This window comes from Gymnoscopelus braueri (assembly GCF_963280865.1).
Source record: "Gymnoscopelus braueri genome assembly, chromosome: 6".
Lineage (NCBI taxonomy): Eukaryota > Metazoa > Chordata > Actinopteri > Myctophiformes > Myctophidae > Gymnoscopelus > Gymnoscopelus braueri.
In genome coordinates, this window is record NC_137607.1 from 39205011 (window position 1) to 39228801 (window position 23791).

The 23791-nt window shown below is 39.5% G+C and overlaps 1 protein-coding gene across 4 annotated transcripts in view; it reads left to right on the top strand.

Annotated features, from left to right (window-relative positions):
• Window positions 1-22243, top strand: part of mcoln2 (mucolipin TRP cation channel 2) — a 51045-nt gene extending 28802 nt beyond the window's left edge. For 3 of the 4 annotated variants that reach the window (XM_080430155.1, XM_080430153.1, XM_080430154.1), the window contains exons 2-14: window positions 2440-2599; window positions 2897-3070; window positions 4492-4648; window positions 5260-5338; window positions 5440-5536; window positions 6199-6298; window positions 6679-6791; window positions 9039-9188; window positions 10371-10472; window positions 11789-11911; window positions 15245-15451; window positions 16303-16436; window positions 21332-22242. In XM_080430155.1, coding sequence (XP_080286281.1) covers window positions 2447-2599; window positions 2897-3070; window positions 4492-4648; window positions 5260-5338; window positions 5440-5536; window positions 6199-6298; window positions 6679-6791; window positions 9039-9188; window positions 10371-10472; window positions 11789-11911; window positions 15245-15451; window positions 16303-16436; window positions 21332-21368 — 1626 coding nt within the window. In that variant the 5' untranslated portion in view covers window positions 2440-2446 and the 3' untranslated portion in view covers window positions 21369-22242. Of the gene's footprint in view, window positions 1-647; window positions 1125-2439; window positions 2600-2896; window positions 3071-4491; window positions 4649-5259; window positions 5339-5439; window positions 5537-6198; window positions 6299-6678; window positions 6792-9038; window positions 9189-10370; window positions 10473-11788; window positions 11912-15244; window positions 15452-16302; window positions 16437-21331 lie in introns of those variants that run through there. The other variant, XM_080430152.1, reaches the window with a different exon arrangement.
• Window positions 22244-23791: the final 1548 nt, after the last annotated feature.

A 23791-nucleotide genomic window follows, 5' to 3' on the forward strand; every position in this document is an offset into this window, starting at 1 on the left:
ATGCATACTGATAACTGATTCATTTATGTGTAATTATTTGCATTTTACTACTGTTGATCGAGGTGCATCTGATGTAGGCCTAAACTTGGTATTCTAGACTATTAGGCGGTTTAATTTTATGTACAAAACATAAAATGAACTTAAATATGTTTTTGTTGGTCATATCTTAGTTACATAAATGTAATGGAGTAAATGAAGTTGCATAAAATGGACATAGAGTGTTTGGTCAGCAATAGGGGTCTCCCCATCTCTCCAGTTCTTTAATAAACATAAAATAAATTTTTCAGGTGGGTTACAAATTCCAGAGAGATTGTTAATCCTGTACCCTGTATGAGTTCTCTCTCCTGATTGTATGAATTTGGGAACTCAACTGAACATATGTTTTGTTTACCAAAGAGCTGGAGAGATGGGGAGACCCCCTGGCTGTTACAGAACAAACACTATGTATGTATCAATGACTTAAGGGCCATTCACACTGAGAACTATAAATGTAACTATAAAAATATAGTTTTAAAAGTCAAAGTCAAAGTGGATGGCAGAGTTCACAGTTGTTATCTTTATAGTTATAGTGCTCAGTGTGAATGACCCTTCATTTGCACATAATTACACAGTGAGCTTGTAGTTGTAACGGCTGTTTTGGGGGGAAAAAGAAGAAAAAAAGAAAGAAAATATTGTATTTATGTATTTATTTTATTAATAATTATGATAATAATTATTGTTGTTGTTATTGTTTCATTTCAGATTTTTTTTTATTTTTAAATAAAAATAGGGACGCCACAGTTGATGTGGTTAAAGTAACAGTAGACTACCTGCGTGGGTCATAAACATCTGTTTGACTCCTGCTTCAGAGAACCAACCCACTATCTTTGCACCGCCTGAAAGTAATTTCCTGATTGGCCCATTGAAACGTTGCGTTGTCTGTTGTCTCACACACTCTACAGCACACACACAGTCCATGGACCTGAAACACCAGCTGCGGCTGTAACACAATTTACTGTAAACTGTAACTGGTTATTATTAGCCGACAACTCTTCTAATCAACCCAATAGTATGAAACTATAATCTCTGTCATATAATACAATGGAATTATTGGTTCGATACCTAGACAGGAGCGACTCAATTGGGTAAGACATTTGATTTTACATTATTTTCCCGTGAAGGTTGACTAGTGTGACTGTGCGCTGATAAATTGACTTTTTAAAATACGTTTTTTATATAGATGATATAGCTAGGCCTATAATAGTCCATACTCCCTACATCTTTAAAAACATGCCATTTACACAGTCTAAACTTTTGTTATTTTATTTAAATGTCATGCTTCTATGCCTGACAGAGTATCTGTCTTTTATCAGTCTAAACTAACTTATAGGCAAAATACTTTAAAATGCATCTTTCCTTTATTTTATTTCCTTTTTCTAAAAAACATTTTTTTTAAATTGATAGTATCCTTTCTTTCTTTCGTTGACGTTAAAGTTGTATAGCAAGATGTAGAACGTGTTTATTGAGACATATTTATGCTACAGTGAGAGTTCTGCTACGACTTGAGCAAATATTGTGAGTTCAACGCACTAACCTTGGACTGTACGGTTACATGAATGCAGTCAGTGTGTGTAAACTCAACACATGGACTTCTTCTTGTCAAAGGCAGTGGTGTAAAGTAACTAAGTACATTTACTCAAGTACTGTACTTAAGTTCAATTTTGAGGTATTTTTTACTTTACTGGAGTATTTCCAATTTTCAGTACTACTCCACTACATCTCAGAGGCAAATATTGTACTTTTACTCCGCTACAATTATTTGAAAACTTTAGTTTCTAGTTACTAACCACTTCAGCCCTATATATATTTCGGCCATTTGAAAAGTGTGAGCTTGTAGATTTGCTATACATTTTGAACTTGTGAAATGGGACATTCTGCAGAATTGAGTAGCCTACTTTTACTTACCTACTTTAAGTATATTTTGATGCCAATACTTTTGTACTTTTACTCAAGTACATTTTGAATACGGGACTTTTACTTGTAACAGAGTATATCTACATTGCAGTATTGTCATACTTTTACTTAAATGTTAAACATGTGAGTACTTCTTCCATCACTGGTAGGCCCACTGCACAGGAAACACATCTGGTGTGGAAATACATTCTAATAAACGGACCATTATGGTTTCACTTCTCTCATGTTGGTACTGAATGTGCTGTGCTGTAATTCATAGAGAACAGCATGTCTGTCAAAAACACACAAAAAGGCTGTACAGCGAATAATATTGAACTGAAGACGTAGACGTGTTTACAGCACTAGTCTGGAACAACTTGGATTGGGAACAAGTTGTTCTTCCTCATTTTAATCTAGGCTCCTGCATTGTGTGTGTGTGTGCGTGTGTGCGTGTGTGTGTGTGTGTGTGTGTGTGTGTGTGTGTGTGTGTGTAACCTTTGGTTTTAGCTCTACAATGACTCAAGACATAGGCCTAATGAAGGAAGCTACACTGAGAGATGACCTGAGGTATTACTTCATGAGTCCCTGTGAAAAGTACAGGGCCCGAGGACAAAAACCCTGGAAACTGGGAGTGCAAATTCTGAAAATCATCATGATCACCACACAAGTAAGCAAGACTGCATCTAATTTGTAGTCTAAAACAGAACACAGTGAAGCCTTATATATATGTTCCAGCAGCCTATAACAAATTATTTATTTCACTCCAATGGCAGCATTAAAACTCATAGGATAAGGACACCATAAGCAACATTAACTTCAACGTTCCACATCTAAAGAATTAATTGATGGCCCGATCCAGTATCATTTAAATAACAGAATCATTAACTCTATCAAGTTGATCTAAATATCTGTTGTGTGTTTTTTTCCCCCTTTTTTCTCTTTTTCTTTCTTTTTTCAATTGCAGCTCATCCTGTTTGGCCTCAACAACCAGCTGGTGGTGTCATACAAGGAGGAGAACACCATGGCCCTCAAGAACCTCTTTCTGAAGGACTACAGTGGAGTGGATGAGGATGACTACAGCGTGTCTGTCTACAGCCAACAACGCGTCTACGACAGTCTCTTTCATGTCATGGACCAGGCAAGTGTCCATCATGAGACGTACCCCCACCATCGCCACATACACCAGTGGTTCTCAACCTTTTCAGGCTGTGACCCCCCAAAATAATCGGAATAATTTGAACTGGGGACCCCCCCACCCTAATGAGCACTTGGAATGTAGGAGTTGAGGCATTCAATTTAGTTTGACTCGGTTCCACAGATAAATATTGTGAAAATAGCAGACGCGTTGTGAGCTTGTAGATCTAAATCGGCTATTTTCAAAATGTTTGCCTCTTTCTTGTATTATTTGACAACTTGGCCATGTTTGACCAGTTTTTATAGTATAGTTTGTTGATTACTTTTGACCCAGTAATGGCCTTTTTCTTTTCTTTCTTTTCTTTTTGAGGTATTAAAAAGGTCTTAAAAGTCCTTAAATTGTCACTTCACTATCATCTGGGGACCCCCCCAAAATCATGTGGAGACGAGAACCACTGACATACATTACACACACACACACACACACACACACACACACACAACAACCATCATCACCACCGCCACACACCCACACCTTTTCTCCCTCTTTCATGATGGGAAACTAAACATCTAGCCTTCATCCGAACTGGAATCGCCGCCTTCTGGCTTTTCTTTCTTTCTTTTTGTTTCCGCTATTTCCATCCTGTCTTGTTAGTTTCTGTTATCATTATGTTTCATAATGACCCCAGTCTAATCAGTTCATTCTCCTCACCTGATAGCTACCTTTCCCCCCAGTATTGTTGTGCTTGCAGTCATTGCATAACTGTATTGTAGGTACTAGATACATGGCAAAATCCAGCGTGTTATTTTAAAGCCTCTGTACAATCCATTAGTTTTATATCCATTGTCTCCATCTCACGATTGATAATTGCAACAATGTCCAAACTACAACAAGATGGCAGCAGCACATCTAGTGTACAAAAATCTGGTGTGCCGTCTGCTTCAAATAACTTTATTGACAATGCAAACCAGTCCGTGTCCTACCCTACACCAGGGTCTACATTTCTCAATGGAAGAGTAGGGAGACCACCTCCAACCACTGCAGTTATATTGTATAAACATATTCTACCATTCAGACTGGTTAAAATAACATTTATTCATTAAGATAAATCCTGGATTTTAGCGTTAACTGTAGAGACACACAGTAAGGAAAGCTATGCCCAAAATATTGATGCTTATGCGTGTGCGTGCGTGTGTGAAGAAGACTGTGTGTTGAAACGTTAATCTATTATAAAGCCTTGACTGGGAGCTTTTGCAAAGTCACAGTGTGCAGACTTCTATTTTCTTTATCTAGCCTTAAATCCACTGTTGGTCCTGCACCTGCCGTCCAGCGGATGTGCCAGTTTTATTTTTTCTCTTGTGTGTGTGACATGATAAGTCATCCGTGAATGGTGTGTTTTTACCTGTGTCTTCCATTGCTTACAGTACAGCCAGCTGGGCCGTCTGACTGTTGGCCCTATCAGCTATGCTGAGGATGAGGAGGGGAGCCTTCTTCCTCTTGTCATCTGTAAGCAATTCTACAAGAGAGGCAGCGTAGAGCCCTCTGAAGAGACCTATGACATTGACGCCCAGCTGGAGAAGGGTGAGGGAAAACAGTATTTCTGTATAGGGTACTTTTCATTATGTACACTGCATTACATTGCTGGACTTTTTGTTTATATTACGCATCATATTAATGCGTTTATCTTATTGTTATTTAATTAATTACTTAGATTTATTTTTAAAAAAAGAAAAAAACGTTCTTTGTGCTGGTATTGACATACAATGCAAAAAAACACATACTGTATAATTAGAATATACTGTATGTACGTACATGATGCTTTACATTCAAGATCTGAAACACTTATGCAGACTGACTGAATTAAATCTATAACATGCCAACATGTAACACTTTACAAGAGTCAAAACAATAGCATCTAGCAGGCTAATAATTGAACCACTTGAAAACTAGCATCCATATTCTGGGGCTAACATTCGGTGAAAATGGCCGATCTACAGGCTATCTGCAATTTTTTTTTGGGAATACAGTCAACTAAGAATTGGGTTTAAGTGGAGAAACTGCTTTGATGTACAACTATACAATCACAAGGTCTCAAAGCAGTTGAAACCAGATTTGAGGCTTTAAAATTACATTTTCTAGCAATTAATGAAAAAAGAAAATCATTATCTGACCATTTGACTTCTTCCTCACAGCTTGTATGTCATTCAATCCAAAGACTGTAAACCAATGGAGAACCCAGAATTCATCGTTTTTTGATCTGGACTTTTACAGGTACAGTACATAATCCCATCAGTGCACGGTAAAATCCTCTTATGTTCTTATTAACATCAGTTAAGTCATTATTCACTGACATATACTTCCTCATTATTCAGGCTTGTGGATGTCCAAATAACATTTCAACTGAAAGGAATTAACTTACAGACAGTGCGTTCGCGAGAGTTACCGGACTGCTACTCCTTCTACGTCACGGTACGGTTAAAGCTTTTAATGTCACGCATTGTGTGGTCTAATAGTAGGAACATCTGCTTATTCCATGACATAGACTAACCAAGAGACATCCTGGTTAAAGTTATGATCCTTTTTGAGACTTTGAGACTTAAGACACCTTGAATTGTGCAAATAAATCAAAAACAGTAAAACCATGTAAACAGTGTTCATTTAACTCTGCAAAATAGTGTGCGTAAAATAGATTATGCAAATGGATCCATGGCATTTACACTAGGAGTTAAATGAATATTGAGGACTTTACTTGTGGTCTTGATATTTTGTACACTACTGTAAATGTACATTATATTGATTGTTATGGCATATTTTTCATAAGAATTTGGGAGCCAGGAAGAATCAGAATCAAAATCAACTTTATTGTCACATCACAGGTTTACAGGTGTAAAACAGAGGGTGAAATTCGCTTTTTGTGCAAGCTCCATCGTTTTTAGTTATTTCCCTAAGGGAAAGGGAAGAAGAAGAGGGGGGGGGGGGCAAGGGGAAGAGGGGGATAGAGATCAATAAAAACAACAGGGGGATAGAGATCAATAAAAACAAACAAATTATCTACATATTTACACATGGTAGAAGTCACATTATTTCCTTTGTGCAGTCAACTTAATATACTTTTCCCTTTATATCTATAGATAACATTTGACAATCGGTGTCACAGTGGAATGGTGAAAATCTTCCTTGACATAGACTCCATAAGCAGTGCATGCAGAGACTGGAAGATATCAGGGACAGGTAAGTGATACTGGTCACAGAAGACCTGTGTTACATAAATAATAGTAATAATAAATATATAAGAAGTATATATAATTATATAAATATGTATGTGTGTGAGTGTGTGTAACTGATATTTCATTATTTTCTTTTTGAATATTGCTAGTACTCGTGTTTTCTTCTGCTCCAAGCAGATGAGAAATCATTTGCAAATACTATTGACCCATAACTGTGTGGTTCTTGCAGTCCAAACAAAATGACAGTGAGCTGAAACAGAGCTGAGACACTGCACACTGTTATTGAGGCGTTGTCTCGCCAGCATATGGTTATCAGTAAAGGGGGGAGAGTTAAGTTATATAAGAGATAAAAAGGAAAAAAACTCTTGCTCAACTCTGTTGCAGCTCAGAAGAACACACACTACCTCTTGGTGTTTGATGGCTTCATCATTCTGGTGTGCCTTACGTCAGCTATCCTCTGCACACGCTCCATTGTCCTGGCTGTCAGATTACTCCAGGTGGGTGCTCTTTACCTGTCTGTATGTAATAACCATCATTCATACAAACGTGCCATATTATTTCTCCGGGTACTTCTAAAGCCCAACCGATTCATCGGAAGGCTGATATTTGCCTATAGTCAGGGTTCCCAAACTTATCAGGCCGTGACCCCCCCAAAATAATCCTATTTGAACTGGGGACCCCCACCCTGACAAGCACTTGGAATTGTAGGAGTTCAGACATTAAATTTAGTTTAGACTCTGTTCCACAGATAAATATTGTGAAAATAATTTAACTAGAAGCTCATTGCGAGGCGTTGTGAGCTTGTAGATCGACTATTTTCAATGTTTTATTAAAAAGGTCTTAAATTGTCACTTTAGGAATGTGCAGATACCTTATACACTTCTACTGTATGTTGGTATGTTTACTGTTAACTGTGAGAAAACAATATTGCACATTAAGCTAATCATCTGGGGACCTCCCCCCAAAAAATCATTTGGGGACCCCCCTGGGGGGCCCGACACCCAGTTTGGGAACCATTGGCCTATAGAACATACAGTATATCTCTATCGTCATATATTTTGAACATGCTTAATGTCACTTTGAACAAATGTCATGTTTACATAGTTTGCCAATGCAGCAGAGCGCTGGGCAAATATCTACACATTATCTCTGATACTCCACAGTTCTAACGCAACCTCTACCTGGTTCTGTAACACTCCTCTTCATATTTAGGTCTGGCCTCTTGAGACTATTGTTTGCAGGGATACTGGTCTGTGCATCAAAAGTTCATTGTTCAACTGTATCTTGCCTCCAGTGCATATTTGTATTAGGGCTGACCCAAATAGTTAATATTCGAAGCTTCGTTCGATGGGACGGGATTTGAACATGATTTTTTAAATTTTGTCTTTTATTTTGAGCGCCAGCTTTCGGCCCGCGTGCCTTACCTTGCGCCTCAAGTCAGAGCATGTGAGCGGAGCGGGATGATTTTTAACGTAGCGGGGAGTACTGTATATTGAAAGGTAGGAGCGGAACTCGGATCGAGGACCGCCTGCCACTCCAAGCCACTCCGGTCGGGCCGCGCACCACATGTTCGGAAATATAGCACTGAGCGCACTGGCCCATACAAACTAATAGGCGGAGTGCGCTCCGGTGCGCAATTTCCGAACGCACCCACAGTCAGACAAGAGACAGAGTTTTGTGGATTTTCGGTTCTAGACAACCGCTGATCCGACCAATTTTCCACTTGGCACAGCACTCCCTCTGGTCCTCTGCGATACAGACGCCAAGTTGTAAGTCAGTCGGTGGGACGGTTTTCGAGATGTGCGGGGGACACTGACTCGTCTCACACACACACAGATTTTGTACCCGTTATCGTAGTACTTGGAGGCCAGTCAGTGACGCCATGCAATACATACTCGTTGTCAGCGTTCTTAGTGCAGTTCTCAGTATCATAGGCCAGTCTTTGACGTCCTAGTACTATGACGTCATATTGATGACGTCATAAAAGACAGACACAAACCCTGGTCACACTTGCTTGAAATGACAGCAATTTATTTACTGGTACATTTGATTTTGGCGTCATATGTGAACATGCACCGATCTTGTATTGTGGTATATTTGGCGTTGGCAAAATGACAACATGCTTCCTAGTCAGATTTCCTGCTTTGATATCACGTACCTAAAGTGAGAACGCAGAGCGTCACTATACCGGTACAATCATGACAGTGGGTCATTAAGGTGTTTACATAAGAGATGTTAGTTCTATGAACAAACAGTTGTTCTATCAACAAGATGCTTCATAAAAGCAATGCTGGCGTGAGTGAACTGCTTTATACTTGATGTGGCTCTGCTCTGGTTCTGATTCTGAAAGTTACTTACTGTACCACATAAATAAGGCTACTGTATAAGTATTGTCATTCCCACAGTTGGCCTGGGTTTCGAATCTGACCCGAGGCTCTTAATGCATGTCATCCCTGTCTTTCTCCCACCCATCCAATCAGAGTTACAGTAACCAGAGGTAGCTTGAGTTCACACTATTACAGTATATCATATTGCGTGTTATCAGCTACAGATATGCCTCAAATTTATCAAGCGGTTACTACACATTCCTACATTTACTTAGCAGTGTGCCAAGTAGATAATGGTTCGCTCTATTATATAACATTTACTCTTCCAATAATCTACTACATAACTGGCTTAATGTTTTATTTGTCCAGCGATTGAATTGTATCACTGTCATCAATGGATGTATGAATTAATTGCAGAGATTCTCCAGATTCCTCAATGAGAACTACAATCGTAAAGTGTGTGAAGATGACCAGAAGGAGTTCTTAAATTGCTGGTACCTGCTGATCATTCTCAGTGACCTCTTGGCCATAGTGGGATCCATCTTGAAAATGGAAATACAAGCGAAGGTAATGTCTGCATCAATCATTGACCGTATTTTATGTCATACTCGGGCAATGGGAAACCCCACCCTGCCAGAAACAAAAATTTCAATTCCTCCTTAGTTGCAGTACTGCACTGCCTAGATAAAATAGTTTATAGCCCACTGGAAGGCAAACGATTTTGTGGTCTGTTTCATTCTGCTTCATCCATAGGCTTTCAATAGGCTGATTTAAGCTTTTATAAGCATTTTGGCCCACATGTGTTCCACACGCTGTCAAAAATAGTAACAAACTGCTTGGCTCTCTCCTTTTTCATTATTAGCTTCTGACAATACATGCAATTGGGTAATACGAATTATACAGTTATAAAACAGCCCGTCAGCAGCTGGTGGACTTTGGAGCGAGAGGCCTGAATGGAGACATTGTGTAAAAAAAAAGGAAGCTGTTTACTTTAACCTGAGTGTGACTTCTCTGACCGTGCTTTATAACCCTTGTGTTAAGCATTTACTGTAAATTTGACCCAAACGGAAATGAACTCTCTTCATATATGCACTCTCCCCTGGCATTTGAACTCTATGAAGGAAGCCGTTGTCAGTCTGTATGCTCAAGGTGGTGATTAGAGGTGCAACTGTTGAATATCCTCTTGGCAATTATTCAATCGATTACTTTTTAGATTAAACAAATAATCAAATAATTATTTTTGTTGTTATTTATTCCCCATTGAGACATTCCTAGTAGATTATATTACCCATTGTTTGCTTGTTGGATGAGCTGAGATTACAGCATCAAGACAGAGTTCAGAGAGAATCAAGTTGAGTGATCAGTCGCAGAACAGCACTAGATCTACTTAAATATTCTTACACAAAATGTTGAAACAAAGGGTATTTTTTCTTTAATCAAGGACTGACCCTAAGTAAGACAACACTCAGAATGAAGCACAAACTTGAGTTCTCTGTGTGAAATCTCTCCCACTTTGTGATGTGAATTCCTATCTTTGAATGTTACTAATTTCCCAGAAGAGTTTGCACTTTTTTTTCTTTTTTTTCGTAATTGTTGAATGAACTTGGTTGTGAAGGAACTTGTGTCTTTTATGTTTTCTTTTGTTTGGCTAGTTTCATTCTGTTTTTAATCTGAGATACTGACGCTAAAAGTAAATATCCATGTGTTGGGCATAAAGACTATTCTATTCCCCTCTGTCCTCTCATACAGAGTCTAACCAGCTATGACGTGTGTAGCATCTTCCTGGGAACCTCTACACTGATGGTGTGGGTTGGAGTCATCAGGTACCTGGGTTATTTCGAAAAGTACAACGTAAGTCCATCTACCTTTTCTGTTGACATAAGGAAATGGGGAAAGTTTATTACAGTAATCAGTATTTTCATTACTCAGACAGACAGAGGAATGATTTGGAAGGAGATGATTGGAGGGTAGGGTTAGGGTCCATTTCCTTTTTTCCTATTGTACATATGTACCATAACATACACACGTACCCACGTACCCTCCCGCAATTCCACATTGTAGCGTAATTGACATAACATGTACATAACTACTTTTTGATGACTGATTCGAAATAGATATTGTAAACAGAGACTGTACAGCAGGGCCGGATTACCCATAGGCCGTAGGGGGCGAGTGCCCTGGGGCACCAGCCAATGGGGGCACCAATTTTTTAAATAAGAATGAAATAACATAACCCTAAAACCGAAATAAAGTAACCAAAAACTGAAAAGAAACTAACAATATCCAGCCAAAAAACGATTTTTTCGCAAGTGCACGATTTCGGCGCCCCACCTCCCCCAGCCTCAAGCCATACCTCCGCCCCAGGGAGCAGGGGGGGGGCACTTCAACTTGAGGTCGCCCTGGGGCACCACATAGTGCTAATCTGGCCCTGCTGTACAGTGATTGATCGATTATGAATGATAAAAAGCTCCTTTCTTCACAACAAAGACCTCAGTGTTCATTTAACTCGATGTAAAAATGGTGTATATGTAGATATCTTTTGTTTGATTTTTCTTTTTCTCCTTCCTCTTCCTTTCTCCCCTTGGAACTTGTACAAAAACAAATTTCACCCACTTCTTTAGACCTATAAACCTGTGATGTGATAATTAAGTTGATTCTGATTCTGAAATTGACACTTACAGGTGTTCAATTAACACAATTTTACTGGGTTGGAGGCTTGTATTTGTGTTATGCACCTTTGGATTACCTAAGCCTATTGTAGCCACTGTAACACTAGGCCATGGACCCCCAATTGATAATTTAAAAAATAACCTGATTTACACTGTAAAATTGTCAAAAGCCTCCAAACCAAATAGGTTTACATTTGGTTTTCATTTTGTACACTCTTGCGTGTTAAAGACTCGTAAGTGTCCATTTGGTATGTGGTCTAACTATGAATAATTTAGCTATGGACCCACTAGAACCCCCTCAAGGAGCCCTGGGGGTCCTTGCATAGACCACATGTTGAGAACCACTGGTCTACACCCTCCCCAGGACAACAGTCGTGGTTAGCAACAGGGACCATGTACTGTAGTGTAGGGCATCTTTCAAGTGGAATTGGAACTGTCTTAACTTCAATGAAACTTTAGGGTCCTTTCATCCTTGTAACGCTCCCTGTGCCTCTTTAGGTTCTGCTCCTAACCATGAAAGCAGCCTTTCCTAAGGTGCTGCGCTTCTGCTGCTGTGCTGGTATGATCTACTTGGGTTACACCTTCTGTGGCTGGATCGTCCTGGGACCGTACCATGAGAAGGTAACTTCTAGTACTGTTCATTCTAATCTCACAATGTGTCGATAGAATTGACAGACAACTCTTCCAGAATCTATGAATGCTACATGTCTGTAACTATGCCTCCTGAAAGCCGCGAATGGAAGCTTGTAATTTCCGTTCATGAAAATATATTTAAAAATATTTTAGAAATATCAATTTCTGCCAAGCAGCAAACTAGATAGGCTTCGACTAATTTGATGTAGGCCTACAGTAAGATGTATTTAAATGACTGCAAATGCAAAACGGAAGTGGATGGGGGGCAGACATCTGCTTTACAATATGTGCGTTTTCAGTTTATTTTCAGCGCTTCCGAAGCACAGACTGTTATGCGGAAGGATTTGAAAATTGTGTGAGCCAACAGTCTTGTCTCAAGAAGAGACTACTGTACACGAAATGATTAAGAAAACCTTGAACCTTGATTCAGATCATAGCTATAAAAGTATAGATAGGTCGTAAGAGTCCAACATCCGTGTTCACAATCAACAACTTAGTTGGAGGACCTGATGACACTTATTGCTATGAAAACCATAACCAAAGCAAAACAGAGGCCCCCTGTGGATTCACTACTGTACATTTATTTCTATGGATCAGGCAGAAGTTGTGAGTGTGTGCGACCTTGTGAAAAAAAAAAAGTCAAGTACTGTGCATGTGAACTGTTCTGGCTTTTGCAAATGCAATAAATTGTAATTTGTAACATTAAAAACCCAATTATCGAGCATAGGAAGGTGGTACCAGTGGCAGCCTCAAGGTTGGAGAATAGTTGACGTGTGACCTTAATGTCATCAGTCCAACTCACCAACTCTGCAAGAAGATCTAGGTACAGGAAGTGAGAGAAAAAGAGAGAACTCTAATCACCCTTAGAGTGCCTTATAGTGAGCCCAGCCCTCCAGTAGTTCTTATGGAATTACTAAGTATCCAGTAGTAGAAAAGTTGTAGTGAGCATTTCAATTCACAGGTATGGATGTTTGTAACTGCATATTTAGACATAATTGTTTCCCCGATTGAAGAAAGGCCAAGGGATTCTGTGTTATAATGGAAAGGTATTAGCAGAGAAACCAGTTGGACTGAATGAATGAAAATTGTCCATGTCTTTACGTTTTGTGACCCTTACTGTACCTGGTTTACGGGATTATTAGACACAGTTTAATTTACAAATATCATCATACAGTACTATTCATTGTACCAATAATAATGAGCATGTTCTGGGTATAGCTTAGGTTACAGTATACAGTATGCAGTAACAATAAAACGTACACAGTTCTTGTCCATTCTGGAAAAATAAGGAACAAATAGAATTGGAATTCTGTCTCCTTGGGAAAATATCACCCTGTCCCTCACCTCATCTATACAATATTTAATCTTTAAAACTTAGTCATTGATATGAGAGCCTTTCTCAGCCTAGGGCCTATCAAATCTTACCAACAATCATTTGGGGGAATTCTCCAGCAATGACTTCTACTCTTGTCTGCATTTTGTCACATTTTGTCCACATTTCAATCTTTAGCCACAGTGGGGCAGTGTTTGTGCATGTTGATTGTCCAATTGCAGTCTCAGGCTGGCCACCCTCCCTGAATCCCTAAAAAGCTAAATATCAGGAGGCCAAGTATGTTGGCGTTTTATCTGTCTTTGCTTGTTAAGATAAATTATTTACGGAAGTCCAGAATGCAAGTGGGAGTCCAAACAAGGCTGTGCTGGTCATGAAAACAGATTTTAGCCCGATTGACTTCACTGTACTGTGAGATCTGACTGCTCAGTGGCCAACTGGAGTTTGTTGATTGTCTTAAGATAACATTTAAAATGATTATCCAAACACATCAGTGACTAATTTTCTCTGATACCAGTTTATGCAAGAACCATGTGTGCATAATGTATCGGACATAATTTATATGAAAGTTTTGATGACAAGTGTATACACTGATTGCATCTTACCCACATTTTGCATTTGTAAATAGTGTTCACTTTAGACATGTAAACATTATAGACAGCTGCACATGAGGGTTAAAGGGATATTTCAATTTCAAACATGTTTGGGGTCATTTTAACGTCTACTCGGGAGCTTGTGAGCACCCCAGACAGTTGCTTGATTCAGTATTTAGATATTTAATTTTATCAGACGTATAAGTACATATCCTATACAAACCCATTGTAACTTCAAACTCCATTTTAACCATGATAGATTAATTGAAAACACTGAATACTAATTATGCCCTTCTAATACGTGAGGGGGCCACGTTTTTTTCATTTCTTCCCCCAAAAAAAAAAAAAAAAATGTACAATGTAATTGAAAAAACACGGCCCCTCACGTATTAGAAGTCACCAGAACCAACGACGAGTGTTTTCGATGAATCTATCATGGTTAAAATGGAGTTTGAAGTTACAATGGGTTTGAATAGGAAGCGGGCGTGTCAGATAAAATGAATGTCAAATATCTAAATACTGAATCAAGCAACTTAAAAACTGCCAGGGGTGATCACAAAAGCCTGAGTAAACGTTATAATGACCTGTTTGAATGTTAAATATCCCTTTAAGGGAAGCTTACTTTCTCAGAATTCTACAATTGGATGAAAAAAACGTTAAATAAATTTCATAAATCCAAATTGCATTATCAACGTATAGTACATGCCATAGCTGACATCATTTCAATTGCCTGGGGCCCGCCTGGCCACACGCTGCATCAAGTAGTACAAACTATCCAGTTTCAATTCCTAGTCAAGTGTATCTAACACTACAGTCTGTCCTGTGGTGGTCACGACACAATTATTTTGTGGTGAATGGGGGGAGTCCCTTGTAAAGTGAGCTCTTCAGAAGGGAATGTTTCCAGCTTGCTCTGTGTGTGCGGCACTGTGCGCGTGTGTGTATGTGTTTATTGAAGGGGATAAACAGAGGATGTTCCAGGGCTTGCCATCCCACACGTCCTCCATACCGTCTGAGCGGGATGTTGTGTTTAGATCTTATCATCGTCACGATCTGGGTTTGGGTTCTCCCTCTCTATTTTTTCCCCCTCCTCTCAGTATTTCTGTCCGTCTCATAATTTTTTTTGCTTCATTCATTTTGAACATTTTGAACACATTCATGTTCCACACCTTTTTATAATATACCCCCCCCCAGCCCCCCCCCCACACACACTTTCTGTTCACTTCACTTTAGGATGATGTAATGTTTCTTTCTCTCCCTCCCTCTCTCCCTCCTTCATTTATGTCCTTCTTTTTCTTTCTTACTTACCATGTCCATCTGTCTTTTTTTGCCTCTCCCTCCACCTCTCTCCTCTTTTTTCTTCCATTAATCCATCCACCCCCACCCACCCCTCGCTCCCAGTTTGAGGGCCTTAGCCGCGTGGCAGAGTGCCTGTTCTCTCTGGTGAATGGTGACGACATGTTTACCACCTTCGCCCAGCTGAAGGACAAGAACACGTTGGTGTGGGTCTTCAGCCGTGTCTACCTCTACTCCTTCATCTCCCTCTTCATCTACATGGTGCTGTCGCTCTTCATTGCAATCATCACTGACGCTTACGAGACCATCAAGGTACTTGTATGTGAGTTTGAGTGTCCGTAGTCGGCAGAGGCAATCATTGTTCTCAATGATGTTGGTGAAGGCAGAACCTAGTTACTGGGCAATTAAAGAAATATATATAGAAACCGATATTTAGAACCAGTAACCGACTTATAACCAAATAATCGAGAAGCAAGGTATTTTTTAAGTACATATTCTTGAAGTCTCTCCAAAACCCAAACTAGTGAAAATAACCGATCTACAAGATCACAACGTGCTGCGATGCGACACACGTTGTGAGCTTGTAGATCTGCTATTTTCACTACTACTTTTTCTAATTTATGGAATTTATCAGATTTTCTTCTGTTTATTGTTGAAATGAAATTATTGGTCATCAAATTATTGGCTTAGGAATGCGACAAAAAAAAAATCTCCATGAATTCAATGTTTCATGGGGTGTGTAATTGGGTGAACTACTCTAACCACTTGAACCTAGCCTTCCTATTCTGGGGGTGAATATTCTGCAAAAATTGTAGATCTACAACCTCACAATGCGTTGTGAGCTTGTAGATGGGTTATTTTTGTCAAATGGATTTGGTGTAGAGAGAAATACTTGCAGACCTACAGTAGTATAGAGCCCTGAGGGACTCCGGTCAACTAAGTATATTGTTTTTAAGTGGTTAATTGGCGCCAGTGAGTATCCTCATATGTTTTTAACTCTCTCTACTATGTTATAAGTGTAGACATTAAGAGAACGAGTCTAGACTCATCTCCATTATCCATCTCAGAATTGGGGGTTGGACACTTGGTTTTGCCCAGTTAATTTTATTTCATTATGCTTTTAAATGTTGTTGTTTTTTTTCCCACCTTGCCTTTGCTGACAGAATTACCAGTTGAATGGATTCCCAATGACAGACCTGCAGAAGTTCCTTTTAGAGCAGAAAGATTTTCCTGTTGCGGAGGAGGGCAGCCAGACAGACATCAATGTGGGATACTCAACATTCTGTTGTTGCAGACGGTATGGTGCTGTTACAGGAATCTTATAATGATAACGCTACATTTTTAAAAAGCTTTATGTTAAAAATTGTATGTAGGCATGTGTGTAATAGGACCTGTTTTACATTCAGAGTTATTTCAACAGGAACATCCATATAGTCGCTGGTGCAGGACCAAAACAAATTGCATTAAAGAATAAAATAAGTCTGCACAACAGCTGCTGCTCAGAAAGCTGTGAGCTTGTTTGCACATTAAACTTTCGCAACAGCAGCTGTTGGTGGACTTATTTTTTTTTTTTACATTCAGAGTTAAACATGTTTACACCTGGAAGCTGTCCAGGGCAAGCACAGTGCTCCATGTTTGGAAATTGAGCTGTTCTGCTGCAGGAGATAGGTATAAAAAGCCTTGCTCAAGAGCACAGCATTATTTTTGGGAGGACGGCAAAACATTATACAGATATTTTATGTCCAGACTATCCCAGTTGGTCTGGGGATCCAAACCACAAGCTTTCAAGTCACAACCCTGCTTCTCTGATCTTTAGTTTACTGTATTTATGGAACAATAATGTAAAGTTGCACTGTAGTAAGGTTACATTTTATATCACTATTAAGCTGTTTACTAAGAACACAAGTTACAGTGTATTTAAATTGAAAACAAAACACCCAACACGCACAACTGTGATGCGAGCCATCATTTCAATTACTCACCTTTCACATAGTTGTGCAAGAGGCTGCTACACTGTGAGTAAATTCCTTACTGTAGCCTTGTTATCATGGTGTGGAATGTTTGAACACGTTTTCCTTCATAAAATCCCATCTACTGGCTACTGAATTACAAGGTAGTATCACTGCAACTGATATGTTTATTATTATTATTAATGTGTTTTCCTGTCCCTGTCCAACAACATCACCACATACAAGAGTAACGCAGTGGTATTTACACAGACATTACACATCAGTATTTTTCCACAGTGTCAAACTCACTTTGCTTAATTGACAACTGATCGTTTAACACGCCTCCCTGCTTCCTCCACAGTCATACACGCGTGCGCTGCGTTTCACTACGTGTCCCCCACTGCTCATTCTTTTTCTATGAGTCAATCTGTTTCATCAGTGGGCAGCAGATCACAGTACAGTGGAGTTTCCTCCGCGCCGTGGTTTGGCCAGGCCCTATGTGGTCTGAGAGCAATGAAATTAGCGGTGGCAGCTATGCAGGCACACCCAGTGATGGGCTGATTACAGAGAGACTGAGGCTGTGCGCTGGGAAGAGCGTAGCCTACCCTCTCTCCCTCGCTCCCTCTCCCCGCTTGCCTCCCTCTTGTTTGGTCCCTCTGTCTGTGCAGGCTCCCACATAAACTGGCCATGACCGGGATTGAGACTCCGTCAAATGAGCTAGAAAACATTTTGTGCATTGGGGAGTCAGGGGCAATGTTTGCAACGTAGGTCCCAATGGTCTTTCTTGGTGACATGAAGTTCACTGTCACTCGCTTGCGTTAGCTTTACGCTCAGACGTATATAAATCTCCTCTTTGTGAGTCTTTCTGTGAACTGGAGTAAGATTATTGAATGATATAGTACTGTAGAAAACCTGCAGTGGTACAATATAGTGTAGGCATAATGTACTGTAGCTGAGCCACAAGACGTGAGCTCTGACCTGGGCCAGGATTAGGATCAGGATGTAGTTCTCAATCCAAGCATGTAGCAGAAGTAGTAGTGGTAGTAATAATAATAATAACAATAATAATCTTTATTGAGCGCAACACTGGTTAACCAAATATTGTCTCTACCATCTGAGGGGTGTACTGTGCTTACTATGTCAAGGCAGATGCATGCTGGGAAACGAGGAAAAAAAGAGGAAAAAAATACCTCTTTTTATGCCCCCATTTTAATGACAAGAAAGTTTGTGCCCGTCTTTTGACAAAAAGAAATTCCAGTCTGAGTTTCTGAGCCCAAATTTAATAGACCATTCATATACTTGGAGCAAGTCAATTGCCAATAGTTACGGTTCGGGTTGCACTGGTGAGCTTGTAGATCGAAGGATAAAATAATGCTGAAGTGGTTAAGGATCTGGTATATTGTTAGTGGTTCAATGGAGTTGTAAGACCTTTCTTGGTTAGTTTTGAATTTGTGGCTTTAAATCTGTGGTCTTTCTTGTGTGATCAGAGGCCTTGATCAGATGATCACTGTTCTGCTTCCAATCTGAAGCCAAATAGGTTCCTGCTAGACCACTTTTCCTTCTTGGCTGTCAAAGTGTTTCGGAAAATGTGTTCTCAGTTACAGGGCCATTATGTAATAACTGTGTAAAGCAAACATCTCAATTGGATTTTCCTCTGTCCTGGAGATTAACTTAAAATGACGTGTGGCTTTTTCAGGATAAAGTGACTTCTTCGCATTAGAATTGCAGTCTTCAAGTTTCACAGATTTAGCAAATGCAGTAATTTGTCAATGTTTTGTTCCGGTCACGTTACATTTTCTGAAAGTATTTCACTTACTGAGCGCACACAAATGTGATCATCATTCTAGGTCAACATGTTAATGTGTTGTTGGATGAAATTTCATCTACATGCAATTAGCTATTTCCTACTGTGGTCTCCTTCCATTGTAGTAATTTCATTTATCTTGTTAAAAACAAGTTAAGTTTAGGTTTCACAGAGGACTCACCATGCTGTTGGGTTTGATACTTTGTGCATTGCGACACGTTGTGAGCATGTAGATCGGCTATTTTCGAAGTATAAAACACTGTTAAAGTGGTTAAACAAATGTTTATGCTCTATTAACAAATGTTGTCCCCTCAAGGACACCTGGGGGTCCCCGGGCCACACTTTGAGAACAAGCGATGTTGAACTTTGGTAGAATCCTGGGCATGATTTAAGACCAACTTTTGATCACTTTATTTGTTGCTTCTGTGCTCTGTGATCGAGGAACTAAACCGTTCATTTTCATTGCATTGTGAAAGAGGTCTCCAAATAGTACCTTTATATATATAGTACCTTTATTAGAAGGATAACCCCTTGAGATGTGTCACCTCGTTTTTGAGAGGGTCCTTATGACAAAAATACAGAAAGTACAATAGACAAAGCAATACAACAAATACATCCATGCATACTGTACATAAACAGGACAAAACAAACTTGACAAAACAAAACAGAAAATCACTCTTAGCACTTGAACAAATGCAGACCAAGCGGATTCTGACAATAAGAAACTAGTCCTGGTATGTACTGTAATTTGGGAAAGATTTAAGGCTATATTCATGTTCTATTGCCCTTGATGGGAGTTCTAGTCCTACAAAAATAGATACAGTAAGTCACCAATATCAGTGTAACACGAGCACCGCCGATGTCAGAAATAAGCTGTAAAGATGTATGTATCAGTACTTGTTTTTAAGTCAAATTTGTTGTCACATCACAGGTTTACAGTTGTAAATAAGGAGGTGAAATTCTGTGTTGTACAAGCTCCAGTCGTTTTTAGGAAAGAAATAAGACAGAAAACAGAAAAACAGGTCAGATTTGTCAAAATGGTTAAAAAATAGCAGTGGAATGAGACGGTTAAAATGGCAGCAGATATAATACCCAGCTTATACAACCAGCATCACTTTAAAGATAGTTATTCCAGTTTGTGACATATTGTAAATGTAGTGGACTTGACAGAGGCAAAGAAGAAGTATTGTTAAACTGTGCTTTTACACTGTACTTGAAGGCAACATGTAAATATAGTGTAGGGCCTGGTTGTTTAGGAAAATGACTAATGTATACGTTAGAGCTTTTTGAGAAAGTTGGTTAGGTTTGGCTTCCAGAGAGTGATTTGAAGGAACCTCAGACATCCTACATCCTGTTTGAAAACAGATCCGCTCATCATGGCGTACATTCACATCCCTAAACAGCTACAGTGATTTGTGGAACCAAGAGTATAAAACTTGGTTTACCTTAGTTTAGAGTTGTAGTTTAGAGTGAATCCACCCCAACAGCTCAAAATGTGGTTATGGCAGATTTTAAAAGGTGATGGCAGATATGAGTATGAAGCAAGTTATTACAAAAGAAAAAGTGATAAAAAAAAGAATGCATGGTCGGACAGCTTTCAATGACTAACAACCTCAGTCGTATCTTAATGTAAACCAGGCACATACACTTACGGTTCCACTCGAAAGCAAACAGCCCAAAAACAAGAAAGTGTGCAAGAAGGCTGTGACAAGGCTATCATTTCAAGTACTTGCTGCTGGGAATTATTCTATGGCATACACACACAGCCACCATGCAGAACTCCAGACCTTTTCCAACTCCTCATATCTGTTTCTCTCAGCCCTTTTTTACTCAAAACTTGTGTCAAACCTGTGGGTTGGGCAAGCCTATAAGTAAGCATGTGACTTGAATGATGTTGGTTCGAGTCCCAGATTGGTTTGCTGTCAATTACTGTATGTGCCTTTTTAAACACCATTTTTAATGCTGGATCAGCATTGCCCAGGGAAATGGTAGAAGTTGTGGTTGTTCTGGGTAGATTCTAGGGGTGACTGTGTTTTCACCACATGAACCCTAGAATCCCTATTCTGGGGGCGAACATTCTGCAAAAACAGCAGATCTGCAAGCTCACAACACCAAATGTCTTTGCCGAAAATAGCAGATCTACAAGCTTGCAACGCGTCGCATAGCTTGTAGATCTATTTTCAGCAATGACATTTTGTGTAGAGGGAAAAAAGGGAGGGGACCAAGTATAGACCCCTTGGCTTGAGGACCCCGGTCAACTAAGTATGTAGGGTTTTACTGTAACTGGAAATGTAAAGCAGAGTGTTACTGAGAAAAAGAATGTAAGCTCAGGCAACCTTATGGAGAAATGCATTTAATTCCTGACAGTCATGTTTTCTATAGATATTAATATATTCAAGTGCTATAACTACATTAAATGTGCTTGAATTACGTTGTCAGAGTTCCGGAAAATGACGACATCATTCTCATCAGCTGACAGAAGCCTGAAGATGAGCCAGAGGAGATGGCCAGGAGCGTGGGATTCTGAGAACAGGGATTCACACATTTAGGACGCCAGAATTCCGAAGGGGAAGAAGATCAAAGATCTCAACGGGAAAATACTGGATTTTAGATGTTAATGGTGCCTGGGAAGAGTTTGTTGTTCTGTGCTCTGTGTGGGAATGCATCGTTCAACATGAAATGCCTATGAGAGATGTTTGCTTCTCCATCTTAACAGAGCTGCTGGTTAAAAGCCGGGACCCAGAACGAGACAAGAAGGTTCCAAATGACGCCAGGTTTTAAATGATCTAATGGATTTCAGGGATTGTGTTAAGTTTACTGAGCCTATTTCCAGGCATGCACATGGAGGGAAGAGTTGAGGCTAACTTGTACTCTGTCTGCATCGCTTGTTGAAAATAACAGATTGTCGAGCATTAAAATCTGTCATTTTAGACGAGCGATACCATCGCCAAGGAGTATAAATTAGACTTTAAGTGGCCATAAAGTGAGATTCTGATGTACTTCATGTGAATGCAATGTTTCTCAATTGAGTGTTAAATACGAAGCAAATGCCATGCACAACTATGCAAGATCATGAAAAACTAAATGTAATTTATTTTATAAATGCTTTGCAGATTTTCTTTTTAATGAAATAATGCACTCATTAAAGAGAATCTGTCATTTGACCGATTACTGTCTTGCAGCTACTGCTAACTTCTAATATTGACTTTTGAGTCAGATGTCTGATAGCAGGCCATCATAACTGCATTTACATAGTCAATATTGTTTCGGTAGGCCTACAGTCTTTAACAAGCCTACTGTATGTATTCCACAAAGTAAAACATACATATCCGTCTCTGGGCAGGATCTTGGGCCAGGGGATGGCACTTTGGCACCAGGACATGACAAATGGGTTATGATCATGGATGCACTTTATCATAATGACATCTCCGAGCATGTCAGGCTAACGCTAACACGCTGACACACACAGGAGTTTCACCAGAGAACTTCATCGGCTGTTTGTGAAGGTCATGGGGCAAGGAAGAACTGATTAACTTGTGTGTGTGTGTGTGTGTGTGTGTGTGTGTGTGTGTGTGTGTGTGTGTGTGATTGATAATTGCCTGAGGTGGAGGTGGTGGTTTCTCATGACATGTCTGAATGAGTCTCCTGTTGATCGCGTTTTGAATTTTGAGATAGACCAAGAGATTCCTTTATTTTTTAGTAGGCTGACTATAGTCAAATCCATTTATTCATGTGTAACAACAGGTGGCCCGGGACCCCTAGGGGGTCCTCATAGTTACTGCAGGGGGCTGCCAAATCTTTGTGTGATAGGAACTTTATAGGAACCCTAGCATCCCTATTCTGGGGGGGAACATTTGCAGAAAATAGCTTTAGAGCTCCATTCATTGTGAGCTTGTAGATCAGCTATTTTTTACAGAGGTTTGGTGTAGCGAGAAAAAGAGCAGACCAAGTACAGAGGCAGAGGTCAAGTTTACTAAGTATTAAGGATTTATATCAGAAAATACATGAACACGAATCCAACATATTAGTTAGAAAAGATGTGTAAACAAACTAACAAAAACATTAATTTACACAACACTGATATTGCTGTCAAATATATGTCTATGAAGCTATATGAAATCTATGAAAAACTTAAAACGCAATTTTATACCATATAGCTAGGCATAGGGGTCCTGAACTCCTAATGCTATGGACCAGAGCTAGGGGTCCCTGCTTCATCTCTCAGCTAAGGGGTCCTTGGCCTGAAAAACGTTGAAGACCCCTGCTATAGTGTTTGTTCAGTAGCCTAATTGGGGAGTCCCCCATCTCTCCAGCTCTTCACTTGGCTTGCGAATTACATTTTCAGGTCGGTATACCAATTTCATCCAATCAGAACAGAGAACTGATACAGGATAAATGTGAAATAGTAAGTGATGGAACAAAGAAATGCAGACAATATTGGAATTGAGAGAAACTATCAAATTGAAGCTGATTGAATGTGCTCTCTTCTTGATTGGATGAAATTCCCACCTGTCTATTTTCTGTTCTTTAAAAGGCTAGAGTGATGGGGAAACCCCCGTAAAAGAACACAATGATTACTATCACAATATATTTCAGTTTTTAACAAAAAAAATGTTTGTAAAAATAAAATTAAATAATCACGTGCAGCACCTTTATGTTAGAAATCTTAAGATCAATTTATTTGGTAAAGATTGCTCATACTCTGAGTACAAATCTTCAGATTTTTTAAGTCTGGATTTGACATGTATTCTAGTTTTCAGATAGATAATTTGAGCCATAGGCTATTGTTGAATCTATTGTATGACAGAGCTTACAGCTTAGAGCTAGAAGAACTACAAGCAGCAATAGCCAGGGGCCTCTTCATGCGGTCAACCAGCACGCAGATAGAGACGGTGAGGA